General features: G+C 34.5%; 2 protein-coding genes across 2 annotated transcripts; both read left to right on the forward strand.

Moving 5' to 3' along the window:
* Positions 1 to 6,065: 6,065 nt before the first annotated feature.
* On the forward strand, positions 6,066 to 7,496 carry LOC143573568 (UPF0481 protein At3g47200-like). The gene has a single exon (XM_077058413.1). It carries the CDS (start codon positions 6,093 to 6,095, stop codon positions 7,494 to 7,496), a length of 1,404 nt encoding a protein of 467 aa, XP_076914528.1. The 5' UTR covers positions 6,066 to 6,092.
* Positions 7,497 to 12,392: 4,896 nt separating this feature from the next.
* LOC143573578 (receptor protein kinase-like protein ZAR1) lies at positions 12,393 to 15,165 on the forward strand. The gene is made up of 2 exons (XM_077058421.1): positions 12,393 to 13,836; positions 14,451 to 15,165. The coding sequence occupies exons 1-2, from the start codon at positions 12,393 to 12,395 to the stop codon at positions 15,089 to 15,091; spliced, it is 2,085 nt and encodes a 694-aa protein (XP_076914536.1). The 3' UTR covers positions 15,092 to 15,165.
* The last annotated feature ends 6,295 nt before the right edge of the window (positions 15,166 to 21,460 follow it).

Here is a 21,460-nt window from a genome sequence, read left to right on the forward strand (position 1 = left end):
ACTAAAAACTAGATGTAACTTGAATAAATGACTTCTATCTTGTGAGATAAGTTTGACAGTTATGCAGACAGTATCAGCTTATAAAAACAAACAGTCTTATATTTTCAGCTTGCAGATCTTCAGACCACATCTTCAGTTGCAGACATGAAAACAGATGAAATCAGCTTGCAGACAGTTTATGTCTGCAAAAACAAACAGCACCTAAATCTTACTAGGCCATGATCGTAAGCTTAAGCTCTTTACCCTTGGCCCTGGCCCTGGCCCATGATTTTAAAGGTATAAACCTTATTAAAAAAACCAAACAATTGCAAAGAAAAACAGAACAACAAGTAGCAGCATATAACGCTCAGACCCACTAGTTTTATTGTTTTAATTTATTTGATTAGTGAATATGGATTGGGGTTCGAAATTTTTTACAAGTTATGGACTTTGGACTTAATTCATTGTTTGTATAAGCTGACGAGTTTTGATATATTAGATTTTAAATTTTCATTATGCATTTGCAATGACGTTTGACGTACTTTTGTTTTTGTTGGTTTATATAATAAAAATTATTGTCATTTTTAATATGGCCCAACTCGATCTGACACGAACCAGATGGAAGAAAAAGTATTATCTAGCATTAGTTAATAAATAATAAACAAACTAAGCCTAAGCTTGAAAAAACCACTCACAAGCCGAGCTCGAGCTTTAGAAAAAGAGCTAGAAACAGCGATGGCAGTGTGCACACACAGAAAACACACATTGTGTGTGCAAATCAAAGATGAAGTAACGGATAATAAGTTAAGAACCAAATTATTCAGTCCACACATGGATTTAATCAAAGTCAAAATAACACAAAGTCAAAAGTCAACTCATGAGAAGATAATAAGAACCAACGTGGATCTCTTCATCCCACACAAACACAAACACATAGTTTGTGAATATGGGAAGACAATGGAAACCAATGGATGAGGGTTTTGAGGATCATGCAATATTAGTCTTGTGGTGTCTTATTGCCACCTTCTCAATCTTCACAATTCCGGTATTCATTTGCGCGGACGGTGCATCCAAGCGCAACTCAAGTCCGGCTAATAATGGTGCCACTGCTTGTGGTGCCGGCTGCGGTGGCGGATGTGGTGGTTGAAAAGTTAATTTGATGTCGTGGAAGCAGGTATTTTAAGGTTATAGATTTTGTCAAATGATTGTTGTAAAGTAGAATGTTTCGTTAGACATAGTTGTAAGTTGTAACATATATGAACAATGCACCAAAGTTCTATATATTGAGAAATACAATGATTTATTCCGGTTATGGATAAGACACATCTAGAAAACTAGCTATTTGCGACTGCAATTAATCTTAGTTGTAATTTGATTGCAAATAGCTTTTTTACTACTGACATTACGGTTTTAAATTTTATTTTGTGATACACTTTATTTTACTTTTTACGATGTTTTCCTACTTATTTATGGTTGTCTTGTTTGCGAATGACATTTAATTTAAATCTTATTTAGTTTTTTGTTTATTTTAATGGGATTGTACTTTTACAACAGATATAAAACAGTTGCAAATGTTGTGACTGGGCCACAAACAACAAAGTTTTAGCGGCCGTAACACTTGTAACCGATGGCTAGCGGTCGCTAATTTTTGACCGTGTGATTTCGGTTACTAAATTCGTGAATCCTGACCGTTCTGGCTCCTACAAAATGTTTCCAAATATCGATTCGTGTAACAGTGAACCTTAATTCACCTTATCAAGACTCTACCAATAGCTTTCGTTTGAGTCTCTAAAGGATTTTTTTTTCTACATGGTTTCCTATACGCACGACTGACTCACCCTTTTCGTCTCCTCCCTTCAACTTCCCCATATACCTCCAAGCTCCATCCTCAGTGATAAATTCGTAGCCGTTGATCCTTCTATGATACTCGCTGTTGTTCCAACAGTGAATCAGTTGTCGGTAATCAATCACTAAAGTCGGTGATCAATGGTAAAATGTTCATAAGTTGATTCGGTAAAATAATATGTACCTTTTTAAACTAGTCTGAGTATACTTTAGTTTTAACTTTTAATTAAAAATCTATACCATATATGTTACAAGCATATAAAACAATAAAGTTTACAACAGTTGTCTAGACCATGAAAAAAGGGTTGTCTAACATTGTTTGATTGTTGCACAACCATCACTCTGTTGTCCATGTCATTCATTTATGGAAATCAGTAAGTGGTCCAAATTTTATTATTATTTTGTTTGTTTCAATAGGGTTTTTAAGAATGTATATGCATGAGAATCATATATGTATCGGTGTCACCAAAAATTTTGCCAGAATAAGTTATCTATATAGCAGCAAACATTTATGGTTTATTGACTTTTATTTTAAAGGTAAATAAAATTTTAATAATCTCAACTTAATGCAGTATGTCGATAAAAATTCCAACTTAGAAAATAGTTGTCACCGGTCCCAACTTTCACATTGTTTGTTTTAATTGGACTCCCGTTAAAAAATGCTTAACAGCTAAGTTTTTTGCAAATTTCAAATTGACGTTTTAGGGTTTTCACAAAAGCCTCTTTTGCCGAGATTCCCACCCGTTTTAACACATCACAAAGGACAACCCTGACGCTTTAATTATATTGTTAACTGAAAAATGGGATGTGAAAATATTAAAACAAAAGTTTGATGTTTGATAATGTTTTTCATATTTAATTGCTGCCAGACAGCTTAACTATTATATATCAATTTCTCCTTTCAAATAATATATTGTCAACATGATAAATAAAGAAAGTAGTATTTATTTATTTCCCCCACAAAGTAGATCCAGGAAGGAGCTTAGCTTAAAAATGGTTGAAGTGATGAGTAGGGTTCTGTATTTGGCTCCCATTACATTGATTACAAACGGCTATTTGCCAAGAACACATGTCCATTTTTATCCAAGTTTCTTATTAATATTTAATCATTTTAATGAGATTTTTTTTAACTTACAATGTACTTTTAATACACCTAATTCATTCACCATGAGATTTGAGCCCTTCATCTTCAAAGGAAGAGAGCACCAATTACACCACCAGATAACATTAGGCCAAACGTTATTTGTTTTATTTTAGCGATTTGAATTTTTATTTTGTAATCTGTATAAAAGTGTTTTTTTAATATTTGTTTAAATAGGGAAAATTTATGACTACCGAGTTTTTATTTCCATACAATAATGGGTGGGTAAAATCCGGCTCTCATAAATTCTTTATGAGTAAATTTATGTGTTTTAATGTAGGGGTGGATAAAAAAAATTCTAGACCAGCTTATTCAAATCGAAAACAAATACAAATAGTCTAATCGCTGAATCAATCTAGTCTAATCGACATAACTTTGCAATTGGTGCATGCCATTCCATTTTAAAAAAAAAATCAACAACTTGTAACAACTATATATAGTTCACATAGTATTAAGTCATAACTGATTGATCGAAACTTGAACCGGTTTGATATCGACAAACCACTATTCGTCTCATTTCTAGGGGGTTATATGTAAATTACAAATACTAACAACCAAGGTTAGCACATTTTTTAGCATCCCAAAAGGACAATGTCTACTCTCGCATTCTATATACCTACAACCCGACGCTTATTTTTAGACCAGAATTTGTCATGAATAATTTGCTCATGTTGACGAGGCTAACAATGTTTAGTTTCTACATTAGCCTCGTTTACTTTTTAGCATTCGAATAAATTCCACTCAAGCGTTATGATAATATCCTTACAACAGCGCTTAACATTGACCTCCTATATCGATTGACAATTGTCATTTAAACTTAGTTAATTTTTATAATTTTCCTTTTCTGAACGACGTTCTTTCCGAGTCTACCTATGACGGGATTTAAACAGTCCCAGTTGAAGAAACGTGGATCTACTCACTGGTAGCAGATCTACTTTCCTCGGGTTTTGATTGTACTATTTCACCGATGGTTCTTCTGGATCCGTGTTCCTCCACCTACAAAATGAACAGCGCCGTTAACTTACCCCTCAGAAAGGGACAGAGGGGTCCTCTTTGGGGTAACCCTCCGGCGTGAGAATCAGTATGTGTAGGAGAAGATGATAATGATGTGTAAGGGAATCTCAAGAGTCTTGCTTAGTAGCTGAATACTCTCTGATTGTGAGACTGTGTGTTTGTATGTAACTGACTGTGAGTGAATGTAATTCAATATGATTGAATGTGATATCACTGCCTGTAACTGTCAATGATTGAGTATGAATCCCCTATCAAAGTGGAGTTGATGCTGTATTTATAGTGCTAGGGTTTCCACTGGTTGGGCTCAACCTCGTTGGCCTCCTCCAATCGCACTGGACACCTGTCCAATCCCCTATCTGGTAGCTTGAGAAAATATAGGAAGTAACCAGAGAACTTTTAAATGTTTCGTTTATATATATACTAGATTTTATCCCCCGTATTACAGGGGTTGTTTTACATTATTCGTTTTTAATATATATATATATATATATATATATATATATATATGGATTTTAAGTTTATTTATTGTAAGAAAGTTAATAATTAATATACTTGAGGTTTGATGATAAAATGGTTTTACAAATAAATGATATGTTATAATCCGGTTTAAAAGCTATATGGGTTTGGGGATACCCATTACCCGTTTATTTTCTTTATTATAAAATTGTTTCTTAATTATAAATAATATCTTTTTTTAAATAAAATAGGATATCAATTTTTAGTATATCCCTATTTTATAGGATTTTCATATCAAATATTTGATTAGATTAATTTTTAATATAATAATATGTTATAACCCGTTTAAGAACTATCTGAGTTTGGTGAGACCTTTACCCGTGAATTCGGGTCAAATGTGTGAGAAACCTTCATTTACAAACAACGTAATCTGATGGTTTGAGAGAATGATTGTTTTACATTTTTTGTTTTTTAATATTTATTTTTTGGATTTTAATTTGCTTTATTGTAAGAAAGTTAATAATATACTTAGGGTTTGATGATGAAAGGGTTTTATAAATAAATGATATGTTATAACCCGTTTAAAAGCTATCTGGATTTGGTGACCCATGGCCCGCTTATGTTTTTTTTACTATAAAATTGTTTATTAATTATAAATAATATCTTTTCTTTTTAAATTGGATATTAAGTTTTAGTATATCCCTATTTTATAGGATTTTCATATCAAATAATTGGTAAGATTAATTTTTAATTTAATGAGATGTTATAACCGTTTAAGAGTTATCTAGTTTTGGTAAGACCCATACCCACGAAATTGGGTTAAATCAATGAGAGGTTGGCCTCCATTTAGAAATTAACCAATCTGGTGGCTTCTATAAAAGGGGGAGCGACCACATCGCGACATGTAGGATTTTAGGGGTTTCGTTTATATATATTATAGATATTTAAGATAAGAATTTATATTAAATTGGTATTTTCTTAGGGGTTGGTTTCTAAATTGCGTGAAGGTTGATTTAAGAGTTTGGGGAGGGTGGACCATTGAAAAATTTTATGAGGGTGTTGGGATTTTTGTGCTAAATTTAATAATTTACTAAACGGGTTTTATAAGTAATAAGGCTTGAATTCGGATCAAGCTCGGCTCGTTTCAATTTTTTATTTTAGTGTAATCTTAACTAACCCGCTAACGATTTGGGTCGTCTGCGCCCAAAAATGATTATTTGTTAATTAATCTCTTGATCTGCCTCCACATTTGGTTTATCACACACTCAAGTTCACATCCTCTATAGAACTCAAATCTGACGTCTCTTGATTCTTTGGTAACTCCTAAATGATTATTCAAAACTTTAAAAAAGATAAATATGCAATTGGTCAGACTATATTTAATCATGTCATACAACTTCGTCACATGCTTATCAACTTTTTAAGCAATGTGAAACTCATGGGAGTACTTTATATAAACATAAGTTAAGAATACAATGCTTTATTATATTCCAAATTGAGTGATTGTAACTTATGTTGTACCATGATTCCTAACTTCATTTGTAGACAAGGCTTATGTTTCAAGATTCTCTAGTTCAAACTTAAGTACCTAGAACACATCTATTTATATCCTTGTACCAATACCATAACCACCAACACTAAACCTCAAAATCTAAAAATGTCTGCCCAAGACATAACCCCACCCAACATCACTAGTGGAGATCAACCCGAAGACGAACAATGGGTCATCGACTCAATTATGAATGGCGATGCCCCTCCACCACTTCCATCAATCGCTCGAATCCGTAGGGTATCAGGAATAGAGAAAGGCGAGTACGAGAAATACTATGTTCCGAAGGTTGTTTCTATTGGCCCACACCATTTTGGGAACGAGAAACTCGAGTTGGTCGAGAAACTCAAGCCGGTTTTCACAATGAAGCTACTTTCAAAAAATAAAGAAACCCTAAGAAGTTTGTACAAAAGGCTTGGTGATCCACAAATGGTGAAAGACTTAAGAAGCTTCTATGAAGAAGACTCAACAACACAATATTCCAACAAGGAGTTCACCAAGATGATGTTGCAAGATTCTTGTTTTATCTTGTATTACATCCAATACATTTTTGGCGGGAAACCCGAAGATTATGAAGGGTTAAACATGCACCAAGTTGTGTTTCTTCATCAAGATTTGTTCTTGTTGGAGAACCAAGTTCCTTTCAAAGCTCTACTTGAAGGGATGAAGGAGTTGGGACAATATGAATGGTTAAACAAAAAGATTAATAGTTTCATCCATGAGAATATATTGTCACCCGAGAAGACGAAAAGAAAGTGGTTAAAAGCAATGTTTTGTATCCAAAATGACAAAATTTGTCGCGGAGAGCAAAAAATGGAGTTGGCTGGAGACAATGAACCGTATCATCTTATCCATCTTCTTCATCGTACTCTTACTCATAATATCAATGTTCCAAAGAATGAAAAAAATTATAGGTGCACTTTTCGCAATGTTAACGAGCTTATGGATGTAGGGATCCATTTCAAGCCAAGTAGCAATATGTGTTTGGCTCATGTCAAGTTTATTAATAGTTGGTGGTGGTTTAGAGCGAGTGTAGAACTCCCTCCAATAATCGTGGACGATTCCACCAAGCCTATGTTGTTAAACTTGATAGCCTATGAAATGCGCACAAGTGATACGTGGGTTACATCGTATGTATGTCTTCTTGATTCTCTGATTGATTACCCTGAGGATGTTAAGGCTCTTCGAAAAGCTGGGGTGCTTGAAAACTCGTTAGGGAGTGATAAAGAAGTTGCAAAATTGTTCAATGAAATAGGAACTGATTTGGTTCCAGATAACTTAGCGTATTTCGATGCTAAGAACAAGATACAACGGCATTATGAGCGTCGGAGGAACACAGTTATGTCCCAACTTAAGCATGAATATGTGAAGAGCCCATGGGCATTTTTAGCACTTCTTGGAGGTATGATGGCTCTTATTCTTAGTGCTGTTCAAGCTTTCTTCAGTGTTTGGAGTCCCAAAACCGAATGTGATAAACTTTGCGAGTTTTTGAATGATAAGCATCACCTATAATTATGAGGCGACGAGTTGATGGCTCTCATTGTATGTTTCGGTGTGTTGTGTTTTTATTTGTGTGTTGCGATTACTATTGATGCATGCTTGGCTTTCTTAATAAGATCATATTTGTTCGAGTGCTATAAATAAGATTTGTTTTCGAGAATGAACATCTCTAGTGTTTACGCATCAATATTATTGTCTAATTGCTTTGTATGAGGAACAAAGACTGTAGTTTGTTAGTATTTAACTCATTTAGCTTAAACTTAGTTTATGTATGGTTTGTTTACAACGCAACATAAATGTTTTAATATAAATCATGTTTAATATCTACATTTGTACATAAAATGACACGGATACACGTCTCATATAACATATAACATGTTACATTTTTGCGGTTTAGTTACTCTTATGTTCTTTCACTTGTCCTCTCGGGATCTTGCTAAGAATGCTCGAGTTAAACTGTTCCAACAATCTTTTCGCGTCTTTGATTGCTTTGCTTACAAGATAATCAACTTCGCTCTCATGTCTTACATACAAAGCTGGTAAGGTTCCAACACAAAGAAAACCTACAAAAAATGATCAAACCCAAAAATTAACCAGTCACGCGAATGCCATCGAAAATGTCCACAAAAATGTGCTTCGATCGTGGAACTTACAAAGATATATGAGATTTAACGAGCTGAAATGACTACCAATAATCGATATCGTCCATAGTATCGCCATTGTCTACAAGAAAGAAAACAATATTTACTCAATATTATGACATTTTTGGTATGCTTGTAAGTTTGTTTATTAAATAAACAAACAGATATTAACAAAATCTTTTGTTTAATTTGTTAAATGAATGAACACGAACAATTGCTCGGTGTTGAGGCGGGTACATACCTCTTCACCAGTTATTATTATAATTATTATTGTTAAATGCTTTTCTATTTATCACCATATGTGTGTGTCTAAATATATATATATATATATATCTCCATGGCATGAGCCCCCACCGGCCCACACAGCTAAACGGTCCTCTCTTTCACAGTTGGGTTTTTCATTATGATCCCTTGTGAGGTTGTATACTTGTATCCATATATAAAAATTATATAAAACTTGTCCATGGACCCACAGGCTGCAAAAGAACAGGACCGTTTATTTGGATGACCAAATGTTGTTTGTTTTATTATCATTTGATCACTCAACAAAGGATGTTGGTGTTATCATGAGTTAGTCAAAAGTATGGTGGTTGTTAATACAAGTGTAGGTGTTTACCAAGTAATCCATGAAATAATTGGGGACATTGTACGTGTGGTTATTATGAATTATGATAATTGTTTTATAAGCTTTAAGAGTTACTTCTAGATTTATGCTACTTGATATAGATATTTTAACCATTTGAATATTGTAGAATTATGATTTAATGGTATATCTTTGATGTTATCGCGTGAAGTTATGTTAATAAATGAATGATGATTTGGATGTCTGTCATGTATAAAGTAATGCGTTTTCTCTTTTGTCTGTTCTCTAAAGGGTACGTAAAACTATATCCATTTTTTAGAATTAAGTGTTATTTTCATACACGTGGTTTACTTAATTACACTGCTTTATTATTATTTTTGAATTCATTGCAACTAGATGCTTCATGTTTTAAAAACATGTCATTTTAGTATTTTTTTTTCTAACATCATCTATTTTGTCCGTTAAGTCATGGGTAAAACAATCGTTTTGTATATATATATATATTAATTTCTCATCTTTTAAACTTGGATTTACAAGCCATTATCATACTTGGAATGAAATTTGAATTAGGGTTTGGTTAACATGATAAATAGATATAAAGGGGTTAAGAAAATGTGAAATTACAAATAATAATAATAATAATAATAATAATAATAATAATAATAATAATAAAAGTAATTGTTTTTATTCCTGACTTAACGACCAAAATAGACGGAGTTAACGAAAAGTATGAAAATTACATGATTCTTGAAACGTCAAGTGTTCAATTGCAAAAAGAATTAAAAAAAAGTACCAAATCACTAGAAGGTGTTATGGGAGTCGCAAAGGCCGAAAGTGGGATGAAGTCCCCCGTTAAAACCCCTAATCACTAGAAGGTGTTATGGTGTCTAAGAGTGACATGACAGAAGCCTCTGTTAAAGCCCCACAACACATAGTTAAAAAAACACAATAATATGATCATATCACATCTCAAAGACTATCTATACAAAATTATTTAGTTTTTCAAATCCCTATAATTCAAAGCAAGACTGAAGTGCTAGATTCATTTATTTATAACACAAAAGGCACATTGAAATAAACGCAAACGATTTACAACCGACATGTAAATTAAATATTAAATATATTGTAAAGGGCACATTCAATTTTATATATCTACCTAACACAACCTAGAAGAATTTGTAAAAAAATTTGGAGTATGTAGGTTTAACTATATATTTTATATGCCAACCTAACATTTGTAATTGGCAAAACTATAGACAAGATCAATACCGTATCGATAATGTAAAACAGTGATATTGAAAACGAGCTATCGTACCGATGCTATTCGGATATCATTCGGTACTAATTACATTGATAACATAAAAAAATAACGAAACTAAATGATACCGAAAGAAGAAATATAAAAAATAAATACCAATACTGATATATATAAAATTGTTCATCCGTAGACAAAACTCTATCAAAGAAAAAAAGTGCATGCTAGTATAATGGAATGCTAAGTGTTATGTTAACAGCTGCATAATAATAAAAGGTGTAATCAAGAAAATTTAATTTAATTAAAACGTATGAATATCTTAATTAATAGTTATTTAAAGTGTTACTTATTATTTTTTCCTCATTAGAATAAACTTAAATTTTATTTTTTTATTTGACATTTTGCCAATATTATCAGCTTTTATTCTTTCTATGTTTTGTTGAGTCAATCATAGATACAACAATACAAACTCTATTCTTTGAACTATTTTATGATATAGACAATATTTTTTTTTCTTTTATACAATAATACAATAAAGGCATTCAAAAAATAGTCATTCCACTTTAATAATTAAAACTATACAATAATTTGTATTCCAAATTTGTGACACTAAACTTTTACTTTCATTGTCGATGGTTATCATACTTGTATAAATATATAATCATCATAAATATTCATTTGATTTTGCTTGCAAAATGATTAAATGGGTAAATGGACCTTCATTGCGAGCAGAATCGATTATTAATCAAGTATATATCCATTAGATGTAGTGGGTTGTATAGGGGCGGTTAAGGGGGGGCGGTAACGGCGAGGAACACTGCCCCGGGCTGTATAGGAGGGTGGTATAAGGGTGGGGAGGTGTCTAAATACCGGGGCTGTAAGGAGGGATGGTGGGGCCAGCTTCTTTAATACTCTCACACATGCATACAAATATATATCCTATTTTATGGAGAGGAACTTTAAAGCTCCGTTTCATACGTGAAAATGACATGAAGGATTGGTAAAGCCCCTCTACAAATGTACAACACCTAGTCTAATAGTTATGTGAGTGAGAATGACTTTGAAAACCATTAGAAGCATTAGTTTTGATTATTAAAATATGATTTTCTTGTTATATTCACCTAATAGTTATATTAATTCACCCTATAAATTAAAAAAAAGGAGTAAATTATGGTTTCTGTATCTGTGGTTTGTCCAAATCTGCGGCTTTAATCCAATAGTTTCAAATTTGCTTTTTCGTCCACATGGTTTCATTTCATTTGCATTTAAACTCGAACCCACTAACCCCGTTATGTCTACCTAGTTATGTCCATCAGCTTGGCTTACGTGAGAGGCAATTTTGTCATTATACTCGCAAAATAAACCCCAATGAGCCCTAATTAGAAAACCTCAGCTCATCTTTTTCAATTTATTTTGTTCAATACACCTGCTTCCAAACCCTGGACGAACGAAGAACCACGGTTCCAAACCCTAGACAATGAACATAGCTAAGCAGACTTAATGAGGTTAGTGGGCCCGGGATAAATTTTAAGTAAAATGAAATCACGGGGATTTAAAACACAAATTTAAAACTATTTGACTAAAACTACAGATTTAGACAAACCATCTGAACGAAAACCACCATTTAATAAAAAAATGTAGGGGTGCAAATGAGCCGAGCTACTCAATAGCTATTCGAGATCGGCTCATTAAAAAACTCGATCGAGCCGAGCTTAGTCGAGCCTGAGCCCGAGCTCGAGCCTAAAATTAAGCCTGTTTAATAAACGAGCCCGAGCTTCACTTACCGAGCTCGAGCAGGCTCGCGAGCCTAAACGAACCTGTCATTTATATGATTTTTTAGAATATATATTTAATAATTAATTAATAAACATAATGTTATGAAAAAATAAATAAAAATAATTAAATAATATATATTATTTTATACTAACTTATAATGAAAAAAAATATATAAAAATAATCATAATTATATAATAAATAATTGATAAATAGTAAATGAGCCGAGCTCGAGCTTGAAAATTTACTAACGAGCCGAGCTCGAGCATTGAAATTAGAGCTCGAAACTAGCCTAACTCGAGCTCTGTTTAATTTAAACGAGCCAAGCTCGAGTCTAGTCAAACTCAGGCTCGGCTCGACTCGACTCGACTCGACTCGTTTTCACCCCTAAAAAAAATGTAAAAGTCTATATACAATATTCCCCATGTCTTGTAGGCAGAAACCAGCTTGACTTTACCTTCTTCAATGCACTCCACCTCTCCAACAACTCAATCCATACTCACACTCCCAATTTCACACACAACACAACTCTTCTCTCTCTCTCTCTCTCTCTCAATTCCAAAACCCACAATTTCCCACAACTTCTTCATCCTCTTCTTAACCAAAAACAACCCAAAAACCCATCAAATCTCATGCTTTCTTGACCCAAAAAAAAAATGCAACCTTTACTATCAATCTTCTTGATTCTACTCAACACCCACCTCACAACTTCTCTAAACAATGAAGGCCTAACACTCTTAGCCTTCAAACACTCCATCCTCCAAGACCCACATGGCTCTTTAACCAACTGGAACCAATCACATGACACCCCTTGCTCATGGAATGGCATTGCATGCAAAGACCAAAGAGTCATCTCACTCAGCATCCCCAAACAGAACCTTCTAGGCTTCATCTCACCAGCTCTTGGCTCACTTTCTGACCTCAGACACCTTAATTTAAGAAGCAATAGGTTCATGGGTCACCTGCCAATTGATCTTTTTAATGCAAAAAACCTTCAAAGTTTGGTGCTTTATGGCAATTTGCTGTCTGGGTCAGTGCCAAATGATGTTGGTAAGCTTAAGTACCTTCAGAATCTTGATGTATCTGATAATATGCTTAATGGGTCATTGCCAATTTCTTTGGTTAGTTGTAGGAGGTTAAAGAATCTTGTGTTGGGTCATAATAATCTTTCCGGGTCAATCCCAGATGGGTTTGGGTCAAATTTTAATTTTCTTGAAAAACTTGATGTTTCATATAATATGTTCACTGGTGTGATCCCAATAGATTTAGGCAAGTTGACTAATTTGCAAGGGACTGTTGACTTATCACATAATATGTTTAATGGGTCAATCCCAAGTGCCCTTGGTAACCTTCCTGAAAAGGTTTACATTGATCTCACTTATAATAAACTAACCGGCCCGATTCCGCAAACGGGCCAGTTGGTTAACCGTGGCCCGACTGCGTTTATTGGGAACCCGGGCTTATGCGGCCCGCCGTTGAACAATCTTTGTGAGAATAACGAGTCGAGTGTAAACTCGTCTTCGTTCCCGAACGGGCCGGTTAACGGGCCGCCCAAGGGTCGAATGGGCCGGAAAGGGTTGGGTAGAGGTACTTTGGTGGCGATTGTCGTTAGCGATGTGATCGGGATATGTTTGATCGGGTTGGTGTTGTCGTATTGTTATTCGAGAGTTTGTGGTTGTGGTGGAAGGAGTAACGGGTATGAGAAGGGAGGCGGTCGGGGAGGTAACGAGTGTTTGTGTTTTGGGAAAGACGAGTCGGAGACGTTGTCGGAACATGTCGAGAAGTATGATCTTGTGGCGTTGGATTCTCGGTTAGGGTTTGATTTGGATGAGCTTTTAAAGGCTTCGGCTTTTGTGTTGGGTAAAAGCGGAATCGGGATTGTTTATAAGGTTGTGCTTGAAGACGGGCTTACTTTGGCGGTTAGAAGGTTAGGTGAAGGCGGTTCGCAACGGTTTAAAGAGTTTCAAACCGAGGTTGAAGCGATCGGGAAATTAAGGCATCCGAATGTTGTGACTTTACGAGCTTATTATTGGTCGGTGGACGAGAAGTTGCTTATTTATGATTATGTCCCGAATGGCAATCTTGGCACCGCGATTCATGGTAATTTTCGATCTAACGCGTTCTGTTTTTGTTGGCGGGTTGAATTATTCAACCCGAACAGGCACGTACTTAAAATCGTGTAACCGGAACACGACCCGTTTAACCATTATCTAAACGTGTCAAATGGATTGACGGGTTGTAATCATTAATCAAGTTGTAAAATTTGTTAATGGGTCGACTTGTATAATTAAACAGGTTAACCTGAACACGACCCGTTTATGCAAACGTGCCAAATGGATTAGTAGATGGTAATCAACTTGTAAAATATCACAATCGGGTTGGTGGGTTGTAAAAAAGAGGTTAAACGGAGCTGACCCGTTTAACTAAACGGGTTAAAAGGTCAACTCGAACATGACTCATTTACCCATTTATCTATACATATTGATATTAAACAGGTTGATGGACAGTAATTAGTTGTAAAATGTGTTAATCAGGTCAGGGGTTTGGCCCGTTAAACGGGTTGTAAAATGTGACGGGTTGGCCCGTTTTATTAAAAGAATTAAACAGGTCAACTGCATCAACCCTTTTAATTAAACATGTCAACCCGACCCACTTATTAAAACGGCCAACACATGACAACCCGAACCCGTTTAATTCTAAAACTTTGTTTTCAGGGACACCCGGTGTGACATCTTTGGTGCCACTTTCTTGGCGCGCACGTTTAAAGATAATAAGAGGAACCGCAAAAGGTTTAGCCTATCTACACGAATTCAGCCCGAAAAAATACGTCCACGGTGACCTAAAACCATCAAACATATTACTCGGTCCAAACATGGAGCCCCAAATCTCTGACTTCGGCCTTAGCCGTTTGGCTAACATAGCCGGTGGCAACACACCGACACTCCAATCCAACCGCATGATCTCAGAAACCGCAACCACAACCGCCACGTCAGCATCGGCTTCCATCACTCCCGCCTCATGTTACCAAGCACCCGAGGCTTTCAAAGTGGTGAAGCCTTCACAAAAATGGGACGTTTACTCTTTTGGTGTCGTGTTACTCGAAATGATAACAGGCCAAAAGCCCGTTGTGCAAGTGGGCCTCGAGGAAATGGACCTTGTTCGGTGGATCCAGTTGTGTATCGAGGAAAAGAGACCGTTTTTGGATGTTTTGGACCCGGGGTTGGCCGAGGATGTGGATAAAGAAGAGGAGATGATCGCGGTTTTAAAGATTGCAATCGGGTGCACGCAAAGTAACCCGGAAAGGAGACCATCAATGAGACATGCTGCTGATATTTTGGACAGGTTAAGCCACTAATGAATGCATGTTAAGAACAGAGTGTTAACAAGATTCAAGTATTGGGTTGGTTTTGGCAAGCTTGGATAGTTGAAGGGTGTAAATCTGATGATATTTTGTTTTTATGTTTTATATTATTATTATTATTATTATTATTATTATTATTATTATTATAATAACGGTCAGTTGGGTTTTTATTCTTTAATTTTAATGTATATTTTGGAATATGTATATGATATCAAAACCAGATTTGCTTTCAGCTTTATAGTTCGGGCTGATTAAACGAACCGTCTTTAACACCATCCCCATGAGCGCCCGTGTATGAAGAAGTGCGGGAGACGGGTAGGGTTGGAGCTAGCGGCTCGTGAAGAGAGGCCCGTCTGAATATGCGGGGGTTTGACGAGGGGTGAGCTGGGTTGACGGGTCGAATTTTTTTTTTTTTTTTTTTTTTTTTTTTACATTTTAATTTTATATTTAGTGAAATTTATTGAGTTAATGATTTGTATAGTTGTATACAGTATTTTATTTAATATAAAATGATTACTATATATAATTTTTATACTTTTTACATTTCTTTTATAAAATACTCTAATTCATAGAAGTTATTTTACTAATTAAATGAATGCTTATTATAATAAGTTAATTAACTTTTTATAAAGTTTTGATTTATTATAGAATATAAATTAGAAAATGGTGATGATATGAATCTAAGGCTATATAAGATGTTTACAGAATTAAAGTAAAAATTAGGGTTTTAAAGGATAAAGAAAAAGTTTACTAGGTTTCTTTGTTGGTGTTCTTGAATGGAAACAGTGTTATGTTTACAAACCAACTAATTGATGTTAAGTTGGTTTCAAACTTCTACAATTATAACATATCATTTATAGTAAAAAGAAAAATAATCGTATAGAAATAAAGAGAAAACTTCTAAGAGTAATATGTCTAAAGTCAACAGTCTTGTCGGATTTTTGAGCTAGTCTATAAATCAAACAATTGTTAAACAAAAATACATAAAATCAAACCGGTAATTGATCGACCTGATCATTTTTACCGGTTTAAATTAATTTCTAAACACTGGTACAGAATAATACAGTTACCTTACAGTTATGGTTTTATACTTGTTCTGATTCATGAAATCTTCTAATTATAAAACACAGGTGCGGAATAATCCACTTTTACCTTTATGGTTTTCAAGTCGTCTTGATTAATGAAATCTCATAATCATACGACACTATGTCTAGTGTCTTATTCTAAAATAGTCGCAATTGATATATATAAAACATTTGATGTGGGGTATGTTACTTATACAAATAAGTAACATCAATTAATAGAAAGTAGAGTCCGTAAGACAATCATTATGAAGTATAAAAATATAGTTGAATAGTCTACTTGTCTTTTTCGACTTTAGTATAATATATCCTTTGATTACAATTCTCGTATACATTTGATATTTTTGTCGGAATTTAACTCATCTTAGAAAATGGTTTGAGGCTCCACAATTAACCCGTCATTCATGCCTCAAGAAACCTATTTGCTTTTGGAATAATGAATTTTATGACACTTTCTTCATTCTTGTGTTTGAAAAAATATAATACTATCATATCATACTGGTCAATAAAAGTTTTTTCCTTTGTCATTATTATTATTAGTATTATTTAATGTTTAAACTATTTCATTAAAAGATAAATCACATTACAAAGTTTATGACACTTTCTTCATTCTTGTGTTTGAATAACTTAATTTTTAGTCTAATATTTTTTATAAAATCTTTGTTTGTTACGAATATATATCTTATAAATAACTAGTGTTATACCCGGCGCGTTGCGCCGGGCAGGTTGGTAATACCAGAGCGATGATAAACGCAAACGGTGTCGGTTCTGGGTGTTGTGGCAGCGGTAATTCGACGCAAATTCGGTCGGTTTCGGTTAAATGCGTTATGATACCGGAACTAAAAGCCAAAAATAAATCAAAATCATATAAAATTTGAGGTGGATCAATTGAGTGGCGTCAGCTGGTAACACTCGGGCGTTGGGAAGATCCGAGTATAGCCGATCCCGGAAGTTGAGGTGATGAGTCTACGTAAATTCGGCTGATTTCCGTCACATTGGTGTAACCACCAAAATTAAAACAAATTGCAGTGAGTCTACGCGAATTCATTCGGTTTCCGTTATGTTTGGCATGATACCGGAACTAAAACAAAATTCAAGGACCAATACGGTGCCGCCAAGTGACCCGATCGACACTTAGCGGCACCAAAACTTATAATTGTTATATATAATAATAATAATAATAATAATAATAATAATAATAATAAGTTAGAAGCCCTTATGGGAAAAGCATAAGGGCTTTGGCTTGTGGGTTGTATGGGTCCACTTGCCCTTTCGCTTGTGGGTTGTATGGTGTGTATAAATCCATATCAGCTTTGGCTCCAGGTGTTATGTGCATGTGTGCGCGAAGCTGTGAACCTCCTGCATGAGTATTAATAATAATAATAATAATAATAATAATAATAATAATAATAATAATATATTTTGTTTATAAGAACTTGTGCATTGATAAAGATTATTAGCAAGTGCACGATGAAAGAAAAATTAACACTTGAAACACAAAGAACATTGAAACTTCTCTTCTCACTAATCAACGTAGTGATAATTTTTGAGCTTTAGTCTTGTTAGTGATCACCATTGTATATTCTCACTAATAATGATACCGGTCACCACTGACCACTACATCTTTCTCTTATCAAGTGTTACTAAGGTTGTGTTTGTTTTTGATTAAAACATCTGCAGGAGGGGTGATGTTTGCAGGCGCGCAGACATCACCCATGAAGACTGTTTGTTTTTTTTTTAAGATAAGATCTGAAATCAGCTTCTTTTATCTTAAAAAAGAAGCTAAAAATTATTGCTTCACACATCTTCACCCTACCTGCTCTCCTGCTGCCTCCTCTCCAACCATCCAAAAACAACAATAAGCATCCCATAAACTCCGGCCAGATATGATTCACCTCCGTCATCGCCTCCGGCAACTTCATCGTCGCAAAAATCCTCATCACCCCACCGGAAAACTCAGCACTAGCCTCCGGCACTTCAAACGCAATCTTCCCTTCAACAATTGACTAGTAGGAGCTAATATTATACGTCTTCACCGTCATCGATCCGTTGGAACCCTTGAACGCGATAAACGATTGAGCCCCCGCCATTCCGGTCCCGATGGGATTAATCGCCCATGCCACCCATCCATTTCGAATCCGATGTACAACGGTGAGGAAAACGGGAGAAAGAGTAGGGTCGCCGGAAATACGCCGTTTGAGACGCCGGACACGTCGCCGTCACGGTTGGAGACGGAGGAGACGTCTTCTGGCGACGACGAAGACGTTTGTGGCGGTGGTGATTCGAATAGTAACAATGGAGTTTCTTCTACATCGTCTTCTGGAACTCCTTGTACTTCCCTTTCTTGGTGATATTAATGAATTAATAAATAATTTATTAATTAATGTGTTTGTATTTTCAGTTTATGCAGACAGTGTTAACTTATAAAAACAAACAGTCTTATTTTTTCAGCTTACAGAGCTTCAGACCACATCTTCAGCTGCAGACATAAAAACAGATGAAATCAGCTTACAGACAGTTTATGTCTGCAAAAACAAACAGCACCTAAGGCGGTAAGGCTTGTTTATTGATCTATCTACATAATATTTCATATAACTATATTTATACGAGGCAAAATGGATTTTATTAATTTTGTCTTTTACGGTAGGCTAATAATAATCTTACCTTAGAAAATAGTTGTCATCAATCCCTCCTTTCACACTAATTGTTTTCATTGGACCCCTGTTAAAAAAAAACTTAACAGAGTTAACTTTTAGTGTTTGTGATAGGAATGGGGATGCGAGTCGATTGATGTAAAGCTTACCTTCATTTCTTGAAAACGGTGCTCAAAACGGCTTGATTTTTATTAATTAGAAGTTTAAACACCCCAATTGAAGCACCATTTTTGTTGTTTGGAGCACCGTTCGAGGCAAGTTTTATATTAATCGACTCGTATCCTCATTCCTATCAAAAACCCTAAAAGATCAGTTTGAAATTTGAAAAAAAAAATCTTAATAGAGTTAAGTCTTTTTTAACGGAGTTCCAATGAAAACAATTAATGTGAAATGTGGGACCGATGGCAACTATTTTCTAAGATGAAATTACTATTGGCCAAAATGCAAAAAAAAAAGAAAAAAAGATGAGATTATTATAATTCATTTTGCCTGTATATAAAGTTTATTGTTTTGTTGTAAAAGCGACGCAGCTCTATGATGAGATTATTATCGGTCAATTGTAAAAAATACGAGATTTAAAATTGAATTTGTCTTTATATAAAGTTTTATTATTTTTTAGTAAAGGCAACGCAGCTCTATGCCTCTATCTAGACACATGTTGCCTCGACACCTATTTTGTTTCATTGAATTGGGCCATTGGAATCCACTTTCCATTACCGGGCTAAGGGCCAGAGTTTATTAAAACGTATTATGTGATACTTAAGCACATATTAATATGGAAATAGCTTATTCTGGGCCTTGTGGCCCAAAAACTAGAAAATGGTATATTAAACCTCAATAGTCAATAGCCCAACAATACAATTATTAGGCCATTAATTTAGGGCTGGTGGGGTGTTCCTCCGCCAACCCATAACAGTGTGCTAGGACCCGGTTCTCGTACTCGCTTGAAGTTTTGCTCCATCCACCCACGCACCAACCCCATGGGTTTCGATACTCAAATCTGAACTCAAATTCACACCTAGCAGGTGAACCCAATATTACACGATTCGAATAGGGTGCCTTGCTCACCCAAATAGTTATCGAGTTGGCACAAACCATGGCAAAGATATCAAGAAATGTAAAAAATTTTATAAGACTGTTTTTATTACGTTGTCGTGTACAATCATTCACAATAACATGGTATCTATGATTTTAATATGTTACATGATTGTTTTAATCTAGAGTTAAGTGCCATTTTAGTACCTGTGGTTTGTCCAATTATGCAACTTTATTACAAATGGCTACCTCACTTTTCTAAAACTTGCAATTTCAGTACTTTTTTTCTAACCCCGTTTAATTTATCCGTTAAGTCACGGGCAAATTAGTAATTTCGATTATTTTATTTATTTTCTCTTTTAGTTAATTGTCATTTTCATACATGTGGTTTGTTCAATTACGCCACTTTAGTACTTTCTTTTTTGAAATTATTGCAACTAGATACTTTGATTAGTTTTGGATAGACAGACAAACCAAGAGAGACATTACGTATTACATATTACCATTAAAAGATAACTAAATACACGATAAGATGAAAAAGAACCATGAAATGTATAACATATTTTTTAGTCTTTTGTTCCTGATTGCCAATTTACTTATAATAGCTCAACATTCGAGTTCATCTTAGCTATTTTTCTTGCATTTTCTTTATGTGCATTGATTTTTTTTCAAAAGTTCGGGTATGATAACAGCAGCTCTTTAACACATTGGAGGATCAAGCCAATTGATAACCACACAACTTCGCACCTCTTAGTATAACATCAATTGAACTTGTAGATGAATGACGGTTGACGAATCACATGTACAAAAATATATCGTGATTCATTGAACGTGAAGATGAACAATGGTTAGGGTTTGAAGGATCTATGAGCGCGGGGAGGGGGGTTGATCTGTTCATTTTGAGTTAGAGATGATCTTTTAATTATAATATGTAATGCCTCTCTTGGTTTGTCTGTCTATCAAAAACTAATCAAAGTATCTAGTTGCAATAAATTCCAAAAAAGGTATTAAAGTTGCGTAATTGAACAAACCACGGGTATGAAAATGGCATTTAGCTAAAAGAAAAAATAAATAAAATAATCGAAATTACTAATTTGCCCCTGAGTTAACGGAAAAAATAAACGGGATTAGAAAAAAGTACTAAAATTACAAGTTTTAGAAAAGTGAGGTAGCCATTTGCAATAAATTCAAATATGGTACTAAAGCTGCGTAATTAGACAAACCATAGGTACTAAATTGGCACTTAACTCTTTAATCTATTATATTGCATCTTTTATTGTTAACTTTAAATACTTTCAATCTATTATGTCCACATTATGTTAATAGCAATTATAATTATGTTACACACTGAAAAGTATTTTACTTATTAAACTGTAGTTTAATTAATCGACAGATGCTACACACTTTTTCCTCTTTAATAATTGATTACAAAATATTTCTTTAAATAAATTAGATTTTACCCCATTTAAAATTAATGTTTGCTCCAATAGATTGCAGCTCACTGATTACTTGTATAAATCTTATTACACTAATAAAAGAAAATGTTGAAGCTTAGGTATTAAGCCCACATTTTTCTTAATTCTTAATCTCTC

The sequence above is a fragment of the Bidens hawaiensis genome, unplaced genomic scaffold, assembly GCF_021521415.1.
Source record: "Bidens hawaiensis isolate Kalapana, Puna unplaced genomic scaffold, B.hawaiensis_p1.1 tig00001382_1, whole genome shotgun sequence".
Lineage (NCBI taxonomy): Eukaryota > Viridiplantae > Streptophyta > Magnoliopsida > Asterales > Asteraceae > Bidens > Bidens hawaiensis.